The sequence below is a fragment of the Tripterygium wilfordii genome, chromosome 18 (assembly GCF_013401445.1).
Source record: "Tripterygium wilfordii isolate XIE 37 chromosome 18, ASM1340144v1, whole genome shotgun sequence".
NCBI classification, from domain to species: Eukaryota; Viridiplantae; Streptophyta; class Magnoliopsida; order Celastrales; family Celastraceae; genus Tripterygium; species Tripterygium wilfordii.
The window spans coordinates 837,426-856,361 of record NC_052249.1 but is presented as its reverse complement, the minus strand read 5'-3'; the positions used below and the strand labels follow the sequence as shown (position 1 = coordinate 856,361).

At 37.5% G+C, this 18,936-nt stretch overlaps 2 protein-coding genes and 2 non-coding genes across 8 annotated transcripts; 2 read left to right on the top strand and 2 right to left on the bottom strand.

The window, feature by feature from the left end:
* Positions 1-175: 175 nt before the first annotated feature.
* LOC119984106 (homeobox protein LUMINIDEPENDENS) lies at positions 176-10,141 on the top strand. The gene is made up of 13 exons (XM_038827891.1): positions 176-587; positions 759-786; positions 1,582-1,712; positions 1,962-2,317; positions 2,411-2,504; positions 2,586-2,679; positions 3,127-3,256; positions 3,336-3,387; positions 3,468-3,511; positions 3,601-3,689; positions 5,151-5,585; positions 7,571-8,106; positions 8,897-10,141. The coding sequence occupies exons 1-13, from the start codon at positions 414-416 to the stop codon at positions 9,722-9,724; spliced, it is 2,991 nt and encodes a 996-aa protein (XP_038683819.1). The 5' UTR covers positions 176-413; the 3' UTR covers positions 9,725-10,141.
* A 497-nt stretch (positions 10,142-10,638) lies between these two features.
* On the top strand, positions 10,639-17,342 carry LOC119983612 (metal tolerance protein 2). Of its 5 annotated transcripts, none has more exons than XM_038827296.1 (13): positions 10,944-11,085; positions 11,467-11,558; positions 11,652-11,743; positions 12,343-12,440; positions 12,661-12,815; positions 13,478-13,593; positions 14,591-14,687; positions 15,105-15,189; positions 15,732-15,794; positions 15,914-16,019; positions 16,407-16,552; positions 16,830-16,921; positions 17,014-17,342. In XM_038827296.1, the coding sequence occupies exons 3-13, from the start codon at positions 11,719-11,721 to the stop codon at positions 17,123-17,125; spliced, it is 1,095 nt and encodes a 364-aa protein (XP_038683224.1). In that variant the 5' UTR covers positions 10,944-11,085; positions 11,467-11,558; positions 11,652-11,718; the 3' UTR covers positions 17,126-17,342. The 5 variants fall into 5 exon arrangements, with proteins under 5 accessions (XP_038683221.1, XP_038683224.1, XP_038683222.1 ...); XM_038827294.1 differs by having other exon boundaries at positions 11,467-11,561; XM_038827295.1 differs by having other exon boundaries at positions 11,467-11,566.
* A 680-nt stretch (positions 17,343-18,022) lies between these two features.
* On the bottom strand, positions 18,023-18,099 carry LOC119984911. The gene has a single exon (XR_005465009.1). It is a non-coding gene; the product is annotated as a small nucleolar RNA Z155 (small nucleolar RNA).
* A 90-nt stretch (positions 18,100-18,189) lies between these two features.
* On the bottom strand, positions 18,190-18,279 carry LOC119984910. Its single transcript, XR_005465008.1, has one exon. It is a non-coding gene; the product is annotated as a small nucleolar RNA R41 (small nucleolar RNA).
* Between the last annotated feature and the right edge of the window lie 657 nt (positions 18,280-18,936).

The window sequence follows — 18,936 nt, the reverse complement described above, 5'->3', positions numbered from 1 at the left end:
TTGTTGGGATTTCTCTAAAAAAAGCCTCATAAAAAACTACTTTATTAATTATGAGAAAACACATAAAACATATGGGCCGGGCTGATCGGGCCTGTCAGGCCCGTGACGAAGAATGTACTCAGAGGGCAGCTAAAATGCGCTTGTGGCCTTTTTGTTCACGTTCTTGTTTTGGGGGGCCTTACTTTCGTGCGCCGTTTGCACTTTGTACCCTCTCGCAGCACCTCCTCTCTTCCAATCCCCGACACACTCTTTGTGTTATAACCAAACCCTAACCCTAATCTTATCAGTGAGCAGATGTTATTGTTAATTCATTCACTGCATTGGAACGATCTATTAGTTATTCTTTAATCGAATGCGGGGACTGCATTCTTCCGGTGCGTTGATATTCAGAGCTCCAAAATTCGGGTCCAGCCATGGAGGCGTTGAAGGACAATTTAGAAGAGGTAGATATTGGGAGCTCCGTCGATTCTTTTCAAAAGATATTGAATTCACAGAAGGATCTTTTCCACAGTCAGATCGACCAGCTCCAGAGAATTGTCGTCGCTCAATGCAAGCTCACCGGCGTCAATCCTCTCTCTCAAGAGATGGTGCGTTTTTCTTGAGTCTTTAAGAATCTGATCAGTAAGAAGGATATATCTAGGAGGGGTTATCAGATACGTTTTGCCGTTTTGGGGTATTAGTTATAATTATCTTTGTTCTCCTACTGTGATGTTAACTGACGGGTATCTTTTTTCCGCCCCTTTTTTAATCATCTGCAGGCAGCTGGTGCCCTGTCAATAAATATTGGTAAGTCTTGGTGGTTCAGATCTTGTGATGATGTAACATGTCTTGTGATTCCTTTATTATTTGAGTGACCTATTATAGAATAGAGACCTCAAGGAGATTTGGATTCTGCTTTTATGATTTCACATTACATGGTCTTAAGAATTTGTGAACATATTAAAATAATTATCTAGTTTGTTCAATCAATCATCAGTTTTGAGTAAAATTTGTGAATGATGAATATTATCATCATATACAAATCTTACTGAAAGGGCATACTCTGGCCTAGTGCTAAGGTTGCTTCACCACAATTTGAGTGTACCAGTTTCAAATATTGGATAGACAAACATGTGGTTCAGTGGTAGAGTTGCAGGGGTGCAACCTAAATGTCACAGGTTCAATTATGGGAAACAACATACTGCTTGTCTCCGACCCGCCTATTGTGGGAGCCTTGTGCACGGGAGTTGTTTACGTTTTTTTTTAGTTCAAATATTGGAAAAAACCTTTATGCCATGCAGGAGTTAAAACACATCTAAAATAGTTATCTTTTTGAAATGTAAGGGCCTTGTCATCCTTTTGAAAGCCCCTATGTTCTCCTCACTGCACAAATTGTATTTTTTAAAGCCTCGACTTCTTTATTTGATGAAATGTGCGAGGTTCTTTATTTTTCAGACGATTTGATTGAGTACTACTGCTATTATTTAGTTTGCATAATCTTTCTGCTTAAATCTTGATGTTTGTAATGGATATATAACACTCTTTTATATGTGGATCTGATACTTTACTGAGCACCATCTATCTACATTGTCAATTTGGCAGGAAAAAGACCAAGAGATTTGATAAATCCGAAGGCTGTAAATTATATGCAAGCAGTTTTCTCCATAAAAGATGCAATTAGTAAGAAGGAGTCTCGTGAGATAAATGCTCAATTTGGGGTTACAGTCACACAGGTTCCAGTGCCCACGCCTTTTTCATACTTTTCATACTTAATGGCGCTATCTTCGCTTCTTTATCCTTTTTTGCTTAGTACATGTGGTATTACCACTTGTGCTTACTTATCTGGAGCTGGTAATGGGTAATACGGGTTTAGTATTTCTTTTATCACTTTATTGTCTCATGTTGACATGCTTCCTACTTGGACCAACTTTAAGTTGGACATGCTGTAGTAAGTCTTTGTACTTTTGTCACATTTTGAATAGGTACGGGAATTTTTCACTAGCCAACGTTCAAGAGTGAGAAAATTAGTATGGCTATCACGGGAGAAAGCCATTAAGTCTGTTGCTGATAAAAAACCTCAGGATGGGGTCCCAGCAAGCTCAGATTCTGATCGCATGATGCCTATTGATCCAGTTCCTTTGAACAGTGTTGGCCCTGCCGCTATAGAAGAAGCACCATCTTCCTCAACACAAGATAATGCTCCACCTGACTTGAATGACTCAGACAAACATTTTGTTGATAATATTTTTAATATGTTGCGAAAGGAGGAAACATTTTCTGGGCAGGTGAAAATGATGGAATGGATTATGCAGATAAAAAATCCTCCAGTAATACAGTGGTATTTGCCAATCTTTTTCCCGTGCAAGTTTTATAATATATTGTTTTAGGTTCTTAATTTTATTAGATCCAACATTATCCTTGATGCATGCAGGTTTTTAACTAAAGGTGGTTTGATGATTTTAGCAACATGGTTGAGTCAAGCAGCTGCTGAAGAACAAACAAGCGTCCTTTTTGTCAGCCTCAAGGTATATGCTTATTACTCTTACGGACTGTCCTTTATTTTGCTTTGCTATCTTGGGTAGGGTTTTTATGAGTTACCATTGCAGGTTCTCGATCATCTGCCCCTACATAATGCTCTCCCTGAGCATATGTCGGCCATACTTCATAGTATTAATAGACTGCGATTTTATAGGACACCAGGTGTGCCTTTTTTTCCCCTCAGCCTCTTATCCCGTACCCTCTCCCTCTCTCTACTCTCTTTCTTTCTACATCTATATGTGTGAATGTCTTCCCTTTTCCTGTGCTCCTTTTGATTAAATCATCATGCCAACACTACATCAGGAATCGCTGCATGATCTGTATACGGAATTGATTATGCAGAAGTTCATTTTGCTGATATAAGGAAAATTTTGTATATGAAGGGATATAATAATACATTTCCAACTGTAAATTTAGGTTTTGGTATACTTCTTGGGAAAAAAAGGACTCTGATTTGTCCATGACTATCTCCCTATTATTGTTATTGCTGTTGCTGCTGCTGTTATTGTCATTATTATCTGTGTGACAAGAATCTTTTTGAGCTTTACCGCATTTCTCTTTTGTTCCTTGTGGTAATTTGGAATCTCATGAATCTGATTTGAAGATCAGACATATCAAACAGGGCAAGGATTTTATTAGCAAAATGGAGCAAGATGTTTGCGAGAAGCCAAGCTATGAAGAAACCTAATGGCGTAAAATCTTCTAGTGACATGCAGAAGGAGATACTGCTGAAGCAGAGGCAAGTCCATTTCTTGCATTTCATAATTGTGAGATTTGTTCAATCAGTTTCTTACTCTTTATGCGCTACTTACATGCAGTATTGGCGATATTATGAGCGATGAATTATGGCAGCCAAACATTGATACACATGTAAGTGAGTTTGCTTCATCAAACAGAAAAATGATTAAGTTACACTTGTTAGGTATGCTAACTGTGCTATTGCTGAACAGGAAAATCTCCTTGGTCTCTCTCATGAGAGTTCAGAAAATTTAAGGTCTGGATACATTGTCGGGCATATATTCTACTTGGTTGGCATGCTTCTTTTGGTAGAAAAAAGGAATTAATATTAACTTCTCTGTTCAGGAAAATGGAGTCATCCCAAGGATTGAAACTATTGCCAGCCTCAACAGATGATTCTAGTAGGAAGCACATCCTAGGTGTACCTACATCCCGTATCCTTGTGGCATTCTTTATTGTTTCTTTTAGATAAAATTAGTACCTTACTGGTTAATGAGTACCTTATAGGTTAAGAATGCTGACAATTTTAGGATTCAAATAGTGAACATACACAGTTGATTAATATCATAACTTCTACGAAATAGAAAGTTGGTTCTGCCTCCAGATTTGAATGTACCTAACAGTACTGGACTGTACGTTTAATCCAAAATGGTTAAATATATCTGACATCTGTTATTTATGACATCTGTTATATATTGTTACTGTGATGACACATTCCTCTAAGATTGTAATTAGATGCTTTGCTAAAGAAATGTAGGTCCAGAGATTCTCTGGAACCAAATTGTGCGGTGGGGAAAAAAATGATGTTAAGTTCACTGGTGATGGTTGCTGGAAGAAGGTTCTGTGCTTATTTGACAAGTAATTGAATTTCTGAATTTTCTATAAATTTTATCAAAAAATAAAAGTTGAATTAAGTAGGTTCATAATAAGTTATAGGGATAAGAAAAAGGCGACAGACTCCTGAAGTGGAGGCGGGCTCAGGGAAAAGAAAGTTGTTTGCAGCCTCACCACCTCATAGCTAAGATACTATTTTTAGGAATTGAACCTATGACCTTGGGTTGCGATAAGGGTTTGTCTGTTAGGTTCGTAATGAGGTTGACAATTAAGATGTATTACTTTCTCGCTGTTATGATGTTAAATCTCCTCAGGGCTCATAGAGGTTCAATGTTCTTAGATTTCTGCCCTGGTGCTTGTGATTTTAACTATTTTCTGGTAATTTTGCTACTGATCTTAAATTTTTCTTGTTTTTCAAAATTTATCTGTCCGCAGTTTCATTTCAAAATTTATTAGTCTATGTAGTTGTTTGATCAGACACTATTGAAGAATAACAGATAGGAGCAAAAGTAGAAAATGCATTTTAATAAGGATCTTGTATCTGTATCTGTATCTGAATTAGTGTTTTGTGCTAATTATATGTCCCCATATTGTTTTGGGTCACACAATATGAGGAAAGGGAAGGGTAGAAAAATAAAATCAAAATTATGTGGTTTTAAAAGAGTAAAACTGTCTTCTTAAAGTTTTGGCATGTGTGCATTAAATTATTCCAGATATGATTTCACCAGGGATTTTGCCAAATACTTGATAGCGTGGTCTTTTTTTTTTTTTTTCCTCCCCCGTCAAGGACCTGCAGATATTGCTTAGGCTTGGTGTATGCATAAGAGTTTGAAACTAACCCAATTTTTGTAAGTTTGAGAAATGCCATGAAAATGTGGAGCATTCCACTCGTCCTGATTAAATGGTAGGTAAAACAAACTTAATTGAAAAATTGGTCCAAGACTTGGTAAAATCTCAATTCTACCAAAAAATTAAAAGGTCTTGGAAAGATATTTGTGCAATTGTCATTATTTGAATATATGTGTGAGGGATGTTGAGATCATTTCCTTAGCTAGTAATAGATGCCAGAGAACGCAGAAAAGTTCAGATGGTGGAACAACCAGGCCATAATATGGCAGGCAGAAGCCCCCAGGCCACAAGAACTGCTCCTGTGAGTCAAGGTCGCCCAATGTCTACTGATGATATCCAAAAAGCAAAATTGCGTGCTCAACATATGCAGAGCAAGTATGGAAAAACTGTTCCCTCTTCTAATGGAGGCATTGGAATGAAGTCCGAAGGTTTGAACAATTCTTCAAACACTCCGGCTAATATTGTAGCTCTGGTATCCAAAGTTCTTTTTCCATCTAAAAGTGAAGAACAGAAGAAAACTATGGTATCTCCTCCAAATATTTCTGATAAGCCCGAAGCTCCTGTTGATCCTAAGCCAAAAATGGATTCGAAGGAGCTCATGTGGGAGAAGTGTGCAAGGGTCCAGATCCCATGGCAGACACCACCAGGTACCTTACCTTATGTTGTTCCCGTATTATTAATTTTACCATTTGCTAATTAGTATAGAGAGAGTAGTTGCTCACAGATAAATGGAGGTCATTTTAAGAAGTTCCTTGAATTTAAAGACACCCACAAGTAAGGACACTCACAGTGTCTTTGATAGGGTTCCACATCTTTCATGGAGACAGAGTTTATTGCTCCGTTGCAATTCTGATTTTAACCTTTCCTCTTGATTTCTCCCCCAAGGAACTCAAATTCTTTTGGTCAGCCTTCGTGGATTACTTGGGCTTCGTTTGTTGCAATATGACTTCAGGTGAAGTACTTGATATGTGTAAAGAGCTTTGATGACAAGCTTTGCTAAAGTGAAACAGGACTTGTTTGATAGAGGGTTGATTTCAATAATACATTTTATTGATAAGTATTTTTTCATATATTTTGAAACAGAAATAGTGGATTATATCATCCACATCAAAAAAAGTTCAATAGGATTAAATTAGTAGGGAAGGATAAATTCGTCTAGTTTTTCTCAATATATTTCCATATTTTATTTTCTCTCCTCACAAGAGCACCTAAAATGTGTTTCCCCTATTAGAGCTTTTAATTCATTTGAAGTGGTTTCAACTTTAACTAGAAACGTGATAAAGCCTATGGAAAAAAATGCCTTGAACCCATTGCATAGAACTACCAAACAATACCTTGGTTTCTCAGAGCGAGGGAAGGGGAAGTAGTGAACCGACTTTTTGAGTTCTTCTTTTAATTATTACCATAAAACCATCATACTGAATCATGCTTAACTCAGCCAGTGAAGTTTATGGTCGTGTTCTGTCAGTCATGTAATTATAGTTGTCAGATATCATTTTTCTGGTGGGACGAAGCTTGATTGGGAGAATGGCGATGCTCTGATAAGATCGTTGGTCGGTACATTGGCATGATGGTGTCTCAATTGGAGGCCAAATTCAACAGAGCTCCAATGCCCATTGAATTCATGACATATTATTTAGTTTAATTATTTCATAGATAAAACAAGACATAAGATCACTTAAATTTTGCGGCCTTGCCACACCGAGAACTTAAGGTTTAATGATATTGGTGATACTAAAGGAGGCCTTGTTCTCAAATGGTTCCTAGCCAAAATGCCCTAGAATTTTGAATTGAACTCAATATCATTTTCAGATGGCATTTGATACCCCATCAGCTTGCTTCACAGAGATGAACCCTACTTTTCTTTTTACTTAAAACTCGAGTGCAGATTGACGTTTAAGTTATGATTGAAACAATATATTTGCATCACACTCTTCATCATTGTTGTTGGAACCAAATCTAGAGTTGCAATCACATAGTTGTGATATCTAAATCACTGAAACAGCCAAGCATATCAGTCAGATTGTAAATCAACAAAACAATGAGAGAAGGGCCTAATTTTGGAGCACTAAATACCAAGTGAATTAATGTTACAAAAACACACTGGCATACTTTTTTCAAGTTATTCATTCTGTTCGAAGTGTTGATACTCAAATAAGTTGATTTATGTCACTTGCATGCAATGGGGAGTGCAAAATTTTATGACAGCCATAACTTGAGGATTATATGTTGAAAAGCAGGTTGTTTTTGGAATCTGATCTACGTGGATCCTTTTCTTCAAGTATAAGGGTGTGTAATGGTCAGTTGACTAAAAGTTGTACTAGGATCTATTCTAAACCTTTGTAAGGAGTAGGATGTAACGAATCTGATTATGGTCATTTTCCTCGTCAGTCTTTTTGAAGAATTGTCATGACTCGAGTTTAGGAATAATCTGATTATGAGGTAATATTTATTCTTGCACTCATGTTGACTAAAGCCCTTGCTCTTGGAAGGACGTAAACAGTATGCAGTAACGAATTGTCTTTGTTTTGCTTTGCTGTGATAACTCGTTATGTTGTTGTTGTAGTAGTCTCATTACTGTTAAATGTCATTTTGTGTGGATTCAGCAATTTGTGCCATTTCCTTTTTGCAGAAATTAAACTGAATGACCTCTGGAGAGTTGGTGCTGGAGAGAATAGCAAAGAGGTTGATGTTCAGAAAAATAGAAATCATAGGGAGATGGAAATCATCTACCGAACTCTGCAGGAAATACCATCAAATCCAAAGGGACCATGGGACCTTGAGATGGACTATGATGACTCCTTGACCCCCGAAATCCCTATTGAGCAGCCACCTGAGGTGGATGCTGCAGAAACAGATCAATCCCAAAGTGAAAATCTTGATAACACAATTGTATCAACATTGTCAGTATCCCAAAATACTAGTGGAAGTACTGCAGAGCCAGATCTCGAGTTACTCGCTGTACTGCTCAAAAACCCGGAATTGGTTTTTGCCTTATCTTCTGGGCAAGCTGCTAATTTATCCAGTGAGGAAGTTGTGAAGCTGCTTGACCTGATCAAGAAAGGTGGGGCTGGTCTAACAGGTGATTTAAGCCCCTATGCTGGGAAAGCAGAGGAGAAAGTTGAAGTTTCCCTTCCTTCACCAACTCCATCAAGCAATACAGGCATGGTGCGTGATATAGGCTCTCAGCATCTGCTACAAATCATATTTTTAAAAAATAAAAATAAAAATAAATTGTTTTCTGCACATGGGTTCCTCTTTATCCTTTTCTTCTTGATTTCAAAAGTAATTTCAAATATAATGTGCGGCCGTTCACTTGAAAAAGGGGGATTCTGATAGTGCTAGCATTACCAATCATAATCAGGTCCAGAAACGTAGGTCAGGATTGAATGGTTTTAACGATCCATGTCATGAATTCCGTGGAGGTGCGAGAAGGATCACTTTGTCTTTAAATATATGTACAAAAAAAAAAAAGTATATGAATCCCACTTTCATTGTTTGTGCATTTGTTAAAAGTAAGCAGTAAATGCAAGAGTTAAGCCTCCCTAGTAGAAGTCACTGTGGACGTGAGTTAAGGGTCTCTGCAGTAGAAGTTACTGTGGACGTCCAGTTTGTTTACTAGTATGGGAATCACACAATTTTTTAAATTTGATAAACATACTGGATGTCTGTGATAGCCACTGCAGTGCCCTCGTCTGATAGATGCAACTGTAGTTCATGCCCCTTTTTCTGCCGTTTGGAGATTTGGTACGTTCTGTATGTGCATGGTGTTGTCAGGGTGCCTTTCCAATTAAGAGACACTGTATTTGTCATGAACTAAAGGGACCAATATAATGTTCTCTGCAGTAATAGTGATTACATTAATAAGAACGTCAATGATATTGCAATCATAATTAAAGCTAATTTATTGTCATTTTTTTGCTGATGTCATTCTGTGAAACATATGCCAAATTTGCAGAGTGGATGGAGACCAGAGGATGTCAAGAACAGGTATCCGCAGAATGGTAATACACTGGGAAACAGAGTTGCATTTTCTCCTGCGTCAGTGGCATCACTGTCTGAACAGGTTCAAGCCTCATCGACTCATTTCCCTTTGCCTCAGACAAATATAATGTTTCATGAAAAACAACACCCTTCTCTGGTTCCATCTTCATACCCCGGTCACTCGGCCATGACTGAAACACAAATCATTGGTGCCTCGATGCCAAACTACTCTGCTGCTGCTGGGCCTTCTTCTGTGCGGGTTGAAACCATAAGCAATGTTCAACCTGCAACTGTCTCTACAATGAGGAGTTTTCAGGGGATAGAACCAGTTTCATATCCGTCAGCAGTTTCCTCATTGCCATTTCCAGCACACTTACAAGCACAACCACAATTGCACCACATGTCTAATCCACTCTACTCAACACAAATATACTCTAATAGGACACCTTCTGGAAATTTGGGTATAGTTCCTGATTCCTCGCGAGCCAGGCAGAGTTTACCCCTGAATTTTGTTACTGAAGTGAATCAAACTAATTACAGTGAATCGTTTGGAAGACAAGGGCAGCGGCCATTAAGGGGGAGAGAGAAGTATGTGGCTTCTGATGGATTTGAGTCTTGGAGCCCTGAGAATAGTCCAATGAGGTCATCAGATTATATGCAGGGAGAGAATTATCCTCCACCTAGAATGAATTCTGATTGGAGTAATAGGGTAGATGATAGGTCAAGACAACATGGTTATTCCGGTCACCAAGGGCAGAACAGCAAGGGGGATGGAAGGTGGCGTGATCATCGGAGACGATGAAAGTTCATTGCTAATTTGTATTTTGGTTTGGGATTGCTGGACTGGTTGGTTCTTTGGCCCTAGATGGAGTGATATGCGATTAGTTGTGGGATGGAATCCTGCGCTGTATGTGGATGGTGGATACATTGAGCCCGCCGCTAGGCATTTTTGTGGAATTGGAAATGCTATGATATTCAGTCTGTGACACAAACATAGCAATTGAGTTCATAACATTCATTCCCTGTCTCTCTCCCCCTCTTTGTGGACAATATGCTTCATTTTATATTGAAATGAGGAAAACTAAAACTGGGATAGAGAAGTTTATTCTAATATTGGCATATCATACAGTTTATCCCAGTTTATTAGGACCTGTTTCTGATATCAGATCTTTGTCAATGTTTTTGTTACTTAATGGAAGCACAAGTAGGGTTTGCACTTTGCAGAGCTATGTTTTCTTTTGTTCGTCTCCTGTTCGGAGGCCTTGTTAAAATGTGCAATGCGCAATGCTACATCCCTAAAGATGTGACCCCCAAATTTATGTGTCAACCCACTTAAGGAACGACCTCCCGCTTAACTAGTAATGCACACCTAGACATGAAGTTTAGGGTCCGATCCCCTCCCATCCAATGTAAGGCCCGCTTAATATATCAACACTCCAAATTTATGTGTCAACCCACTTAAGTTGACTTAAGCATTTTCGTGTAAAATAAACAAAAAAAATTCCTAAAACGTTCAAATTAATCGTTTATTTTTTCTTTAAAAATAATTAATTTCATTAAAAAAAGTTAGTATCAAATACAAAAGAATTAAATGAAAATTAATTAACAAATTTTAATTTTTATAATTTTTAAAGTTAAATTTAAAATCTAACGGTTCGAATTGTTTCAGTTGGTCTATTAAAAATCAGTTTGATGAATTTTTAGTCTGTCTTTTTTCGCAAATTGTTCAAAAGGAGCAGCTGCGTGCTGATTAAGCACAAAAAAACTCATTCCATTTGCTTTGATCGGATTCAAAACTCTGCATTCCTACTCTGAAACCCAGAATCAGACCAAGTTCTCGAAACGATAATGGGATTTAAGTTCCATAGACTGAATCCCATCTACAAATCCTACCTCTCAAGACTCTCCTCTCAGCATCACAGAAATTCCCAACCAGTCTATATCCTTCAAAACCCCAATTTCAGTATCCCTAATCGGTGGCATGGCGGCCATTCCCATGACCATCACCACCACCGACTGCAACCCGACAGTAAGGAAGGCGAGAAAATTTTCCGCCTTGGCCTTGCCGCCGACATCGGATTGGCTTCCGGAAAAGCCTTGACCGGTTATTTGTCAGGGAGCACTGCGATCATTGCCGACGCTGCGCATTCTGTCTCTGATGTGGTAAGATATATTTGCTAAAAAAATTTCTCGACTTTTTTTGTTATATACTCGCTTAATTGCATGCTGTTTGTGCGTTTTCATATCATTGATAATGGAGATGCTGCCTGAAATTATTACCTGGCAGCTGGAGTTTGAACCATTAGTATGACTTCTCTGTCTCCTACCTTCAGAATTAATGAGCCTCTGTGAATTTACACTTCAGAATTAATTATGGTTTGCATTGATGTTGTCAACCTTCACAAGAGATGAGAAAAAGTTAGAAACTAATTCATCATACCCTAAATTTGTTTACATTCATGTTCCTTAACTCCAAGAAGATATATTATCAACTATATTTCCTTAATAATAACCAAATTCGTCGATTCTTGCCTTCGAAAATAGGCTTATACTCAACATGCCATCAGTGCAATTGATCCTACAAAGACTTCTCTAGTTTCTGCAGCAAAGTTGACCTAAGACATGCTACTAATGTGGTGGTGATGTATATCATATTATCATTATTGTCTATTCTTGCATGAGCTTTACTTTTAGATGATAATCTTTGCCTTTGCTTTAACTTTTTGCAGGTTCTAAGTAGCATTGCTTTGTTGTCATTCAAAGCCAGCAAGGTCCCTAAAGACAAAGAACACCCATATGGTCGCTTATAATTTGTACCTACGTACCATTCCATTGATCTTTATATTCTTATAAGCGTTGTATTGTTTATTGCTTAAATCAAGCCGAAAATTCTAAATTTGAATGCCATGTGACTTCTCTTGATCTTTTGGATTATAGACTTTGTAGAAATGAAGGTTCTTGATGAGTCAGTAGGCTGGCTTTTTTCTTCCTCGTTGTTCTTCAAGGATAAAATGAGGCAGATATGTTCCTCAAATGTTTCTTATCTCACCGCAAAAGAGAATAAACATATTCAAACCCTATTATAGTATAATTAGGAAGCCTTGGCACCATTTTCCTCGTTATATATTTTACCAATTGTTGGCTAAAATAATAGCATGTGACATGTGTGGAGGAGGTGAACTATTTGGTTTCGAATCAGGTGTCATTCTTATCTGAAAACATAATACTCCACATAATTATTCTTGGATTTGGAATAGATAAATGATGAAACTTAATTTTTTATTGTCTCTGTACTTTATGGGAGTGCTGCAGATGATATTGTTTAATATCTATAATGTGCTTGTTGAAATCAGCACAAAATTATCTGTACCTTCCTTCTGGTTTCGCTGATTAGCTGTATTCTTGATTTATGTTTCTCAGGGCATGGTAAATTTGAGACTTTAGGAGCCCTTGGGATCTCTTGTATGCTTTTGGCAACTAGTGGCGGTATTGCTTGGCACACGTTTGAGATTTTGCTTGTATGACGACTTTTTAATTTTGCTCTCTTAATTCTTCAGTGTAACAATGAGACATAGTTTTTATTTCAATATTAAGTTCTTCACTATCTCATGGTCTTAACTATGAGAGAGAGAAAATTTCTGAAGAGTACAAGTTCTCATGCCAACCAACTATTTTTGCTTGAAAGCAGTTTTAACTTTTATATGGTTATTTGTCTTAGAAAACCTTTTCATGTTGCAGGGATTGTTGTCGACAACTCCTGATGTAGCTAACCAGACATTGATTCAAGTGCATGAGCACAGCCATCGTAATGGTGCACATCATCATGGAATTGATATGGATCATCCCATCCTAGCTTTGAATATGACTCTTGCATCAATAGCTGTAAAAGAAGGGTATCAATCTAACCTCAAAATCTACTAACCCTGATTTATGGGGTGATGCCAAAGTGAGCCCTGCTGACTTTTTAATTTTAATTACCAAAATGCCACTAATTTGTTTAGGATCCATTGGATAAATCCTTTTAAAAGTGAAGGCTCTTGTACATCTTAGGTTTGTGTTTGGAGAAAAAATGAAATGAGTGGTGACCTGGTGGGTGTAAGTGGGTGGTGTTAGATCATAATATGAAGGAAGAGAGAAAAGTGGCCAGCTGTGATATCTTTTAAATTTGTTTGAAAAGAGAGAGGAAAAATAGGATATAGTTGTTATTATGGTGACAGGAAAACAGGAAAATTTGTAATTTAGAATAAAATTGACTTTCACAAGAGTAGCTGGTTTCTTGTTTTGTGAGTTATCATGAAGGCCAGCTAATATTGCTAACCCTTACGTGATTACTTGCTGGCTGATCCTTACTTGATGTATCACTATCACCATTAGTTGTTATTTGCTAGTCCTTGTTGCATGTAATGATACGATACCTTTTCCACTGTCATTGTCAGCTGTTTATGCCATCGTTGTGCTTTGATATATGCTATTACCAATTTTGCGTGTTATTCATTTATTCTTAAATGATGTGTAAAACCATGTTAATAATTTGCATGTTTTGTCTTACGCTCAGGCTTTACTGGATAACAAAACGGGCAGGGGAAAGGCAAGGTAGTGGACTGATGAAAGCAAATGCATGGCATCATCGTGCAGATGCCGTTTCGTCTGTTGTTGCTCTTATTGGGGTTGGTAAGTTGTTTGAGAAAGGAACATTTAGTTTTATTTACATCAAACATTTAGAGCTTATTGATAAAGGTTTTTCGTACATGGTTAATGTAAAGTAGTAATGAAACATTCAACATTATCCTACAAACTAGTAACAATTATGTTTCGTTCAGTTCAGAGGGCCTAAAAGCACAGCATGAAACTCTTTTGGTAGGTTATGGTATTACATAGACAGGAAACTCAAGGGAGATGCGCTTAGATGCGAAATAATCTAATGCACAATTCTGATACCATTCCTTATTGTGCTAAAGCTTGGCGTGGGATGATGGTGGCCTGCAGTGGCCACTATAGGTGCTGTTAGTGGGGATTCAAGCTGTTCGATTTGCGTATCAAAGCTTTTGAATTCCTGTGGGTCCAACATAGAAGAATTCCTTACAGTCGGGCTGTATTTGAGCTGAGCTAGCTGAATATCTGCACTGTCGAGCTCAACTCGATGGATTATAACATACGTTCGAGCTTGAGCTCAGTTTGAAAGTTCATTAATGGGTTCCCGAACTCTATTTTGAGCCTCCTTTGAACAACGAATTTCGATCCCAAATCTGCAGTTTCTTATCTTGGAACTCAGTTTTCTCCAAAATCTGACTACTCTGCTCCCACCCTTACAATGCCAAGACAAAGCGTGATTGCGCCCTGGCCTTTACCAAAAATTAGATTTTAGGTTCAGTTTGTGGGGTGTGGAGCAAATTAGTGTTTGCAGGGGTGGCCCCACAACTACTTTCTTATCCTTCAAACCCCGAAATTGTTGAGATATTATGAGTGACATGGTGAGTACCATGTGAGTTGTTTCATCCCGTCCATAATCTCTCTTGGTGGTTGTACACTTGTACTTTTGTTTGGATTACACCTCTTATAAGATAGCTTGCATAATTTTCTAAAATTTTGTAGTTCCCTTGTATTTGAGCTCACAGCCTTGCTTTATGTGCATACTCACTGCCTGTGGATATTCTTATTATGGCTTTAGGCGGTTCTATCCTTGGAGTCAAGTTTCTAGATCCCCTAGCTGGACTTGTTGTCTCGGGCATGATCCTCAAAGCTGGACTGGAAACTGGATACCAAAGGTGAAGTTTATCTTTGTCAATCATTAGGAAAATATATGCTGTAGCAAATCGTATATGTTTTTCAGCCTCTTTGATTTTTTTTGAAGAAGCTTACTGATTGCACAGTAGCACTAAAATGTTTTCATTTATAATAGATTGACTTGAGAATTTTGTTGAGATTCATTCAGCACTTCGGAACAACAAATAAACGTTGTCATTGGATGTCAAGCATTGCGATACATCTTACTTTCGAAAAACCTATTGAGATGCATCTTGTTCTGTGCTTATCCCATAGCTAATCTAAATTCATCCTAGTTTCGTTCTAATGCTTCTGAATGTTGCATTGCAGTTTGTTTTTGGCCAAGCATCATGGAATATCTATTGTGATTTTGTGATAAATATTTCCATTTGACGTGTTTAGTTGAATTGCTTTTCTAGTGTCTTGGAGCTGGTGGATGCTGCTATCCCAGCACAGCAGTTGGATCCTATTAAACAAACAATCTTACAAGTTGAAGGAGTCAAGGTAAGTAGGAGAAGGTTATGTTTGTCGTTCTTTTTATTACTTTCCTTAAATTTAATCATCCACGGATTTTGATCCTTCGACAGAAATAGTGTTTGTGGAAAGCTCGCTCTTCTTGATGAGCTTCTCAGTGCTTACTCGATTAAGAGATGCACCTTAAAATTGTGACAATCACATAAGGTTCATCAATTTACCTATTTTGATCTTTCGTACTGGAGCGAGAAACTTAGTATTATCAAAAAAATACCTTTGCTTGATGAAGTTTTTTGTGGTCAGTCAATTTTAGGAATATACATTACATCTTGACAAACCGTCAAACACATAACTCTTGAGTTGGTTGTCATTACATAAATGTGTAAAATAATTGACACAGATAGTTTTGTACCTTCATTGTTTGAGTTCTAGATTGTTACCTTCATTGTTTGACTTCTAGATTGTCAATCATTTCTTTGCCTTTGCTCATGCCAACTGATGAAGTTGAGTATTAAAGATATTTATGAATTTGCTTGAATTATTGATTGATTATTTTCTGAAAGTATTTGTAGGGATGCCATCGGTTGAGGGGAAGAAGGGCAGGTTCATCTCTTTACCTTGATGTACACATTGTGGTGGGTTCTGGTTCTCCTGATTCTATGCGGAAGAACATTCACATCAGATAACAATGTTGCATTCCTTGTAAACAAATAGGCTTGGTGCATGGGATAAAGTTTATACTTTTGGTTTGCAGGTTGATCCCTTTTTGAGCGTTACCGCTGCACATGACATCGGTGAAAATGTCCGACATCAAATTCATAAATCCCATCCTGAAGTTACAGAAGTTTTCATTCATATAGGTATATACTGCTCGGTTCCCCCATATTTTTAAATTGGTCCACATAACTTGCAATAGATTGTGTCAGAGCTACTTTAGGCTCTGCAAAGGCGACAGAATTTGGATCATTCAATGTTCATTTCATATCAAAAGGTTTGCATGTATAAGATGGTGATGGGTGCAATGAAAATTTTCCTATAAATATTTTACAATCGAACGAGTAAACATCAGTCTCTGGACAAATGCTTGAGTATCTTGTATCCACTTAGGTTTTTACTCCTCTCTTTTGGTGTTTTTGAAGATTCTTTATGTTATATTGTTATTTTGGGTGGCCTTCATTTGTGTTTTTACCGGAAACGCCGTAACTCATCATCCTATCTTTTTCCCATCTATGCTTGTGTTCCTTTAGATCCTGCTGTTTCAGAACTTTGTCCGAGTTTGGAGGACCGACAGGAAAATCCAAGGGAAATGATCCACAAGGATACAACTGATTTGTCTGAGGATAAAGATGTTGAAGCTGTTGTTTCCAACATATTATTGTCCAAGTTTCCTGAGGTATTTTTTGTATTTTCTTGAGTTTATCCTCTGATGCAAAGCCTTGATTGAGTTGAAGATAGACAATACTAATACGGGCATTTAGGCGTTACTTTCTCAGGCGTTTGAAACCACGTTAATCTATTTCCTGTCTTGTACTATTCTCCCTTTGCACATGGATTTGGGCTTATCGGTGGCAATGGCAGTCTCATACCATAATTCTTTCTTCATCACAGTCACATTTCAAGTTTATCATCTTCATATAACTGAAATTAACCAATTTTTAAAAAACTTGCAGATATTGGCCATTGAACACATTACCCGCCACTCGCTGCAGGGCAAGACTTTACTCGAAATTGAGGTGTCCATGCCTTCTGACTTCATGATTCGGTATACCCACTTAAATCAATTTTGATTATATAGCTTTACTTGTAACATTCAATGTCAACAATATTTTGAAGTTATGCTTTACTGAATCGTAGGGATGCAGCCAGAATTGCAGAAGCAGCGGAAAAGGAAATTCTGAAGGCAGCATCTAATGTTGCTCAAGTTAGCATTCAGCTTAGATTGGGGCGTCCAGTCTCACAGTTTTAACTATCACAACAATTATCATTTGCATGCTTTGCAATCACTTTCTTATGGAAATTTATGTAGTTTATAGCAGAAAGATCAATGGCCCCGAAGAAAAGGACCAACTTTTTGTAGCTCTGAGAAAATAAGATGATAAGGAGTTGGCATTTTCAGACATGATTGGTGCTCTGAAGGTGCATATAGAGCTGAGAAAATACCCTGAATCTGACAAGAGTTAAAGGATCTCAGTCCCAAACACCATCAATATCACAAAATTTTAAGGAATTTCAAGGTGTTCAAAATATCCAAGTATCTCAATCCCAACTAAACCAGTTTAATATATTATATGACACAACATTAGTTGTGAATGCTTTGCAATGCATTCTCACAAGACGGGCTGTAATCCTTCAACAGAGGAAAACCAATCAGCCCAAAAACTCATCTAGAGGTCCCTAAAATCCATAGTTTACACCTTTTTTTGGTAACAAAGAATAACAATAGACAAGCTTGTCTTTTGCACAACGGAAATACGCCTAACTTGAACCATCATGCGAGTGCATAGACATTTCCTATTGAGTTAGACCAAAACACAAGATATTGCTCCCAACGGGAATTGAACTTATGCCTCCCAAGTATATACAGCTATACCCCACAGAGATTGACCAACTAGGTTATCACCCAATTGGTTTCCATAGTTTACACATTGTTCATAGGTTCAGTATGTCAACAGGCAATAGTAGCATATGGTATGTTTTCTAACCGTTCATTTCTGGGTACCATAATGACGATTGTTCAAACCTTTCATCACCAGAAACAATGGATTTTATGCAAAAACAATCGCCTCAATCTCATGCACAATTAGGAAAATATATATATAGAAAAGCAGAGGTTGAAATCTACAAATAAATATGAAGAGAAATCCATTGATCAGATAATTGTAGTCTGATTATTATAGTCGACATCATTATTTTCCGAAAACAAATATCATCCCACCAATGGCTCTCATCAACAAGATTTCGCAATCAATACGAAAGAAAAAAAAAATCGAAAAGAAGGCAAAGATTAAAATTTTGAAAAGCAGAGAATGAAGAGACTCAGAAGGATCCATTGGTGTTTTATAATCACAAAGGAAATTAATTCCCTCATAAAATAGGTAGTCTTCAACATCATTGCCTCATCCTCCCTCCCACCGTCTCTAAAACATGTAAAAAATCAGAGAAGCAGAGCGACATGGATATAATCAAAATCAACATTCAAACATGTTTCATCACAGAGAGTGATCCAACATTAATCAGACAAACAGAGAAATCGCAGACCAGCAATTTTTGTGATGATTCATTGATGCGATATATACAGAAGCCTCTGGGTTAGGGTTAAGGTTTCTCGTCTGCGTCGATGTGCAATTTGGGGAAATTTATAAGTCTAATTACTTAAAGGCCCCTATTTTTGTTGTGGGCTTCTCAAGGCGTTCATTGGGCCTACTCGGCTACTCCAATCTCCTTATTAGAAAAGCCCATGCACAAATAAGCCTGAGAGGTGAAGCTCCTTAAAAAAAGCCCAAGAGAAAGAAGAAACCCATGTAATAGGCCTAGCGAATAGAATCATCAAATCATCAATCTATATATATATAACTGAGGATCCACAAGGCTTCTCCTTAATTCATGGTGCCACGTGGACGTCTTTACAAAAAAGCCTACATAGACAAAAGAAAATTTTAAAATATATTAGAAAACTTTAAGACCCACAACCACACACATAAATATATTGCAAAACTTTAATACCCACAACCACATTCATACACTTTAAGACCCACAACCACACTCATACAGTTAATA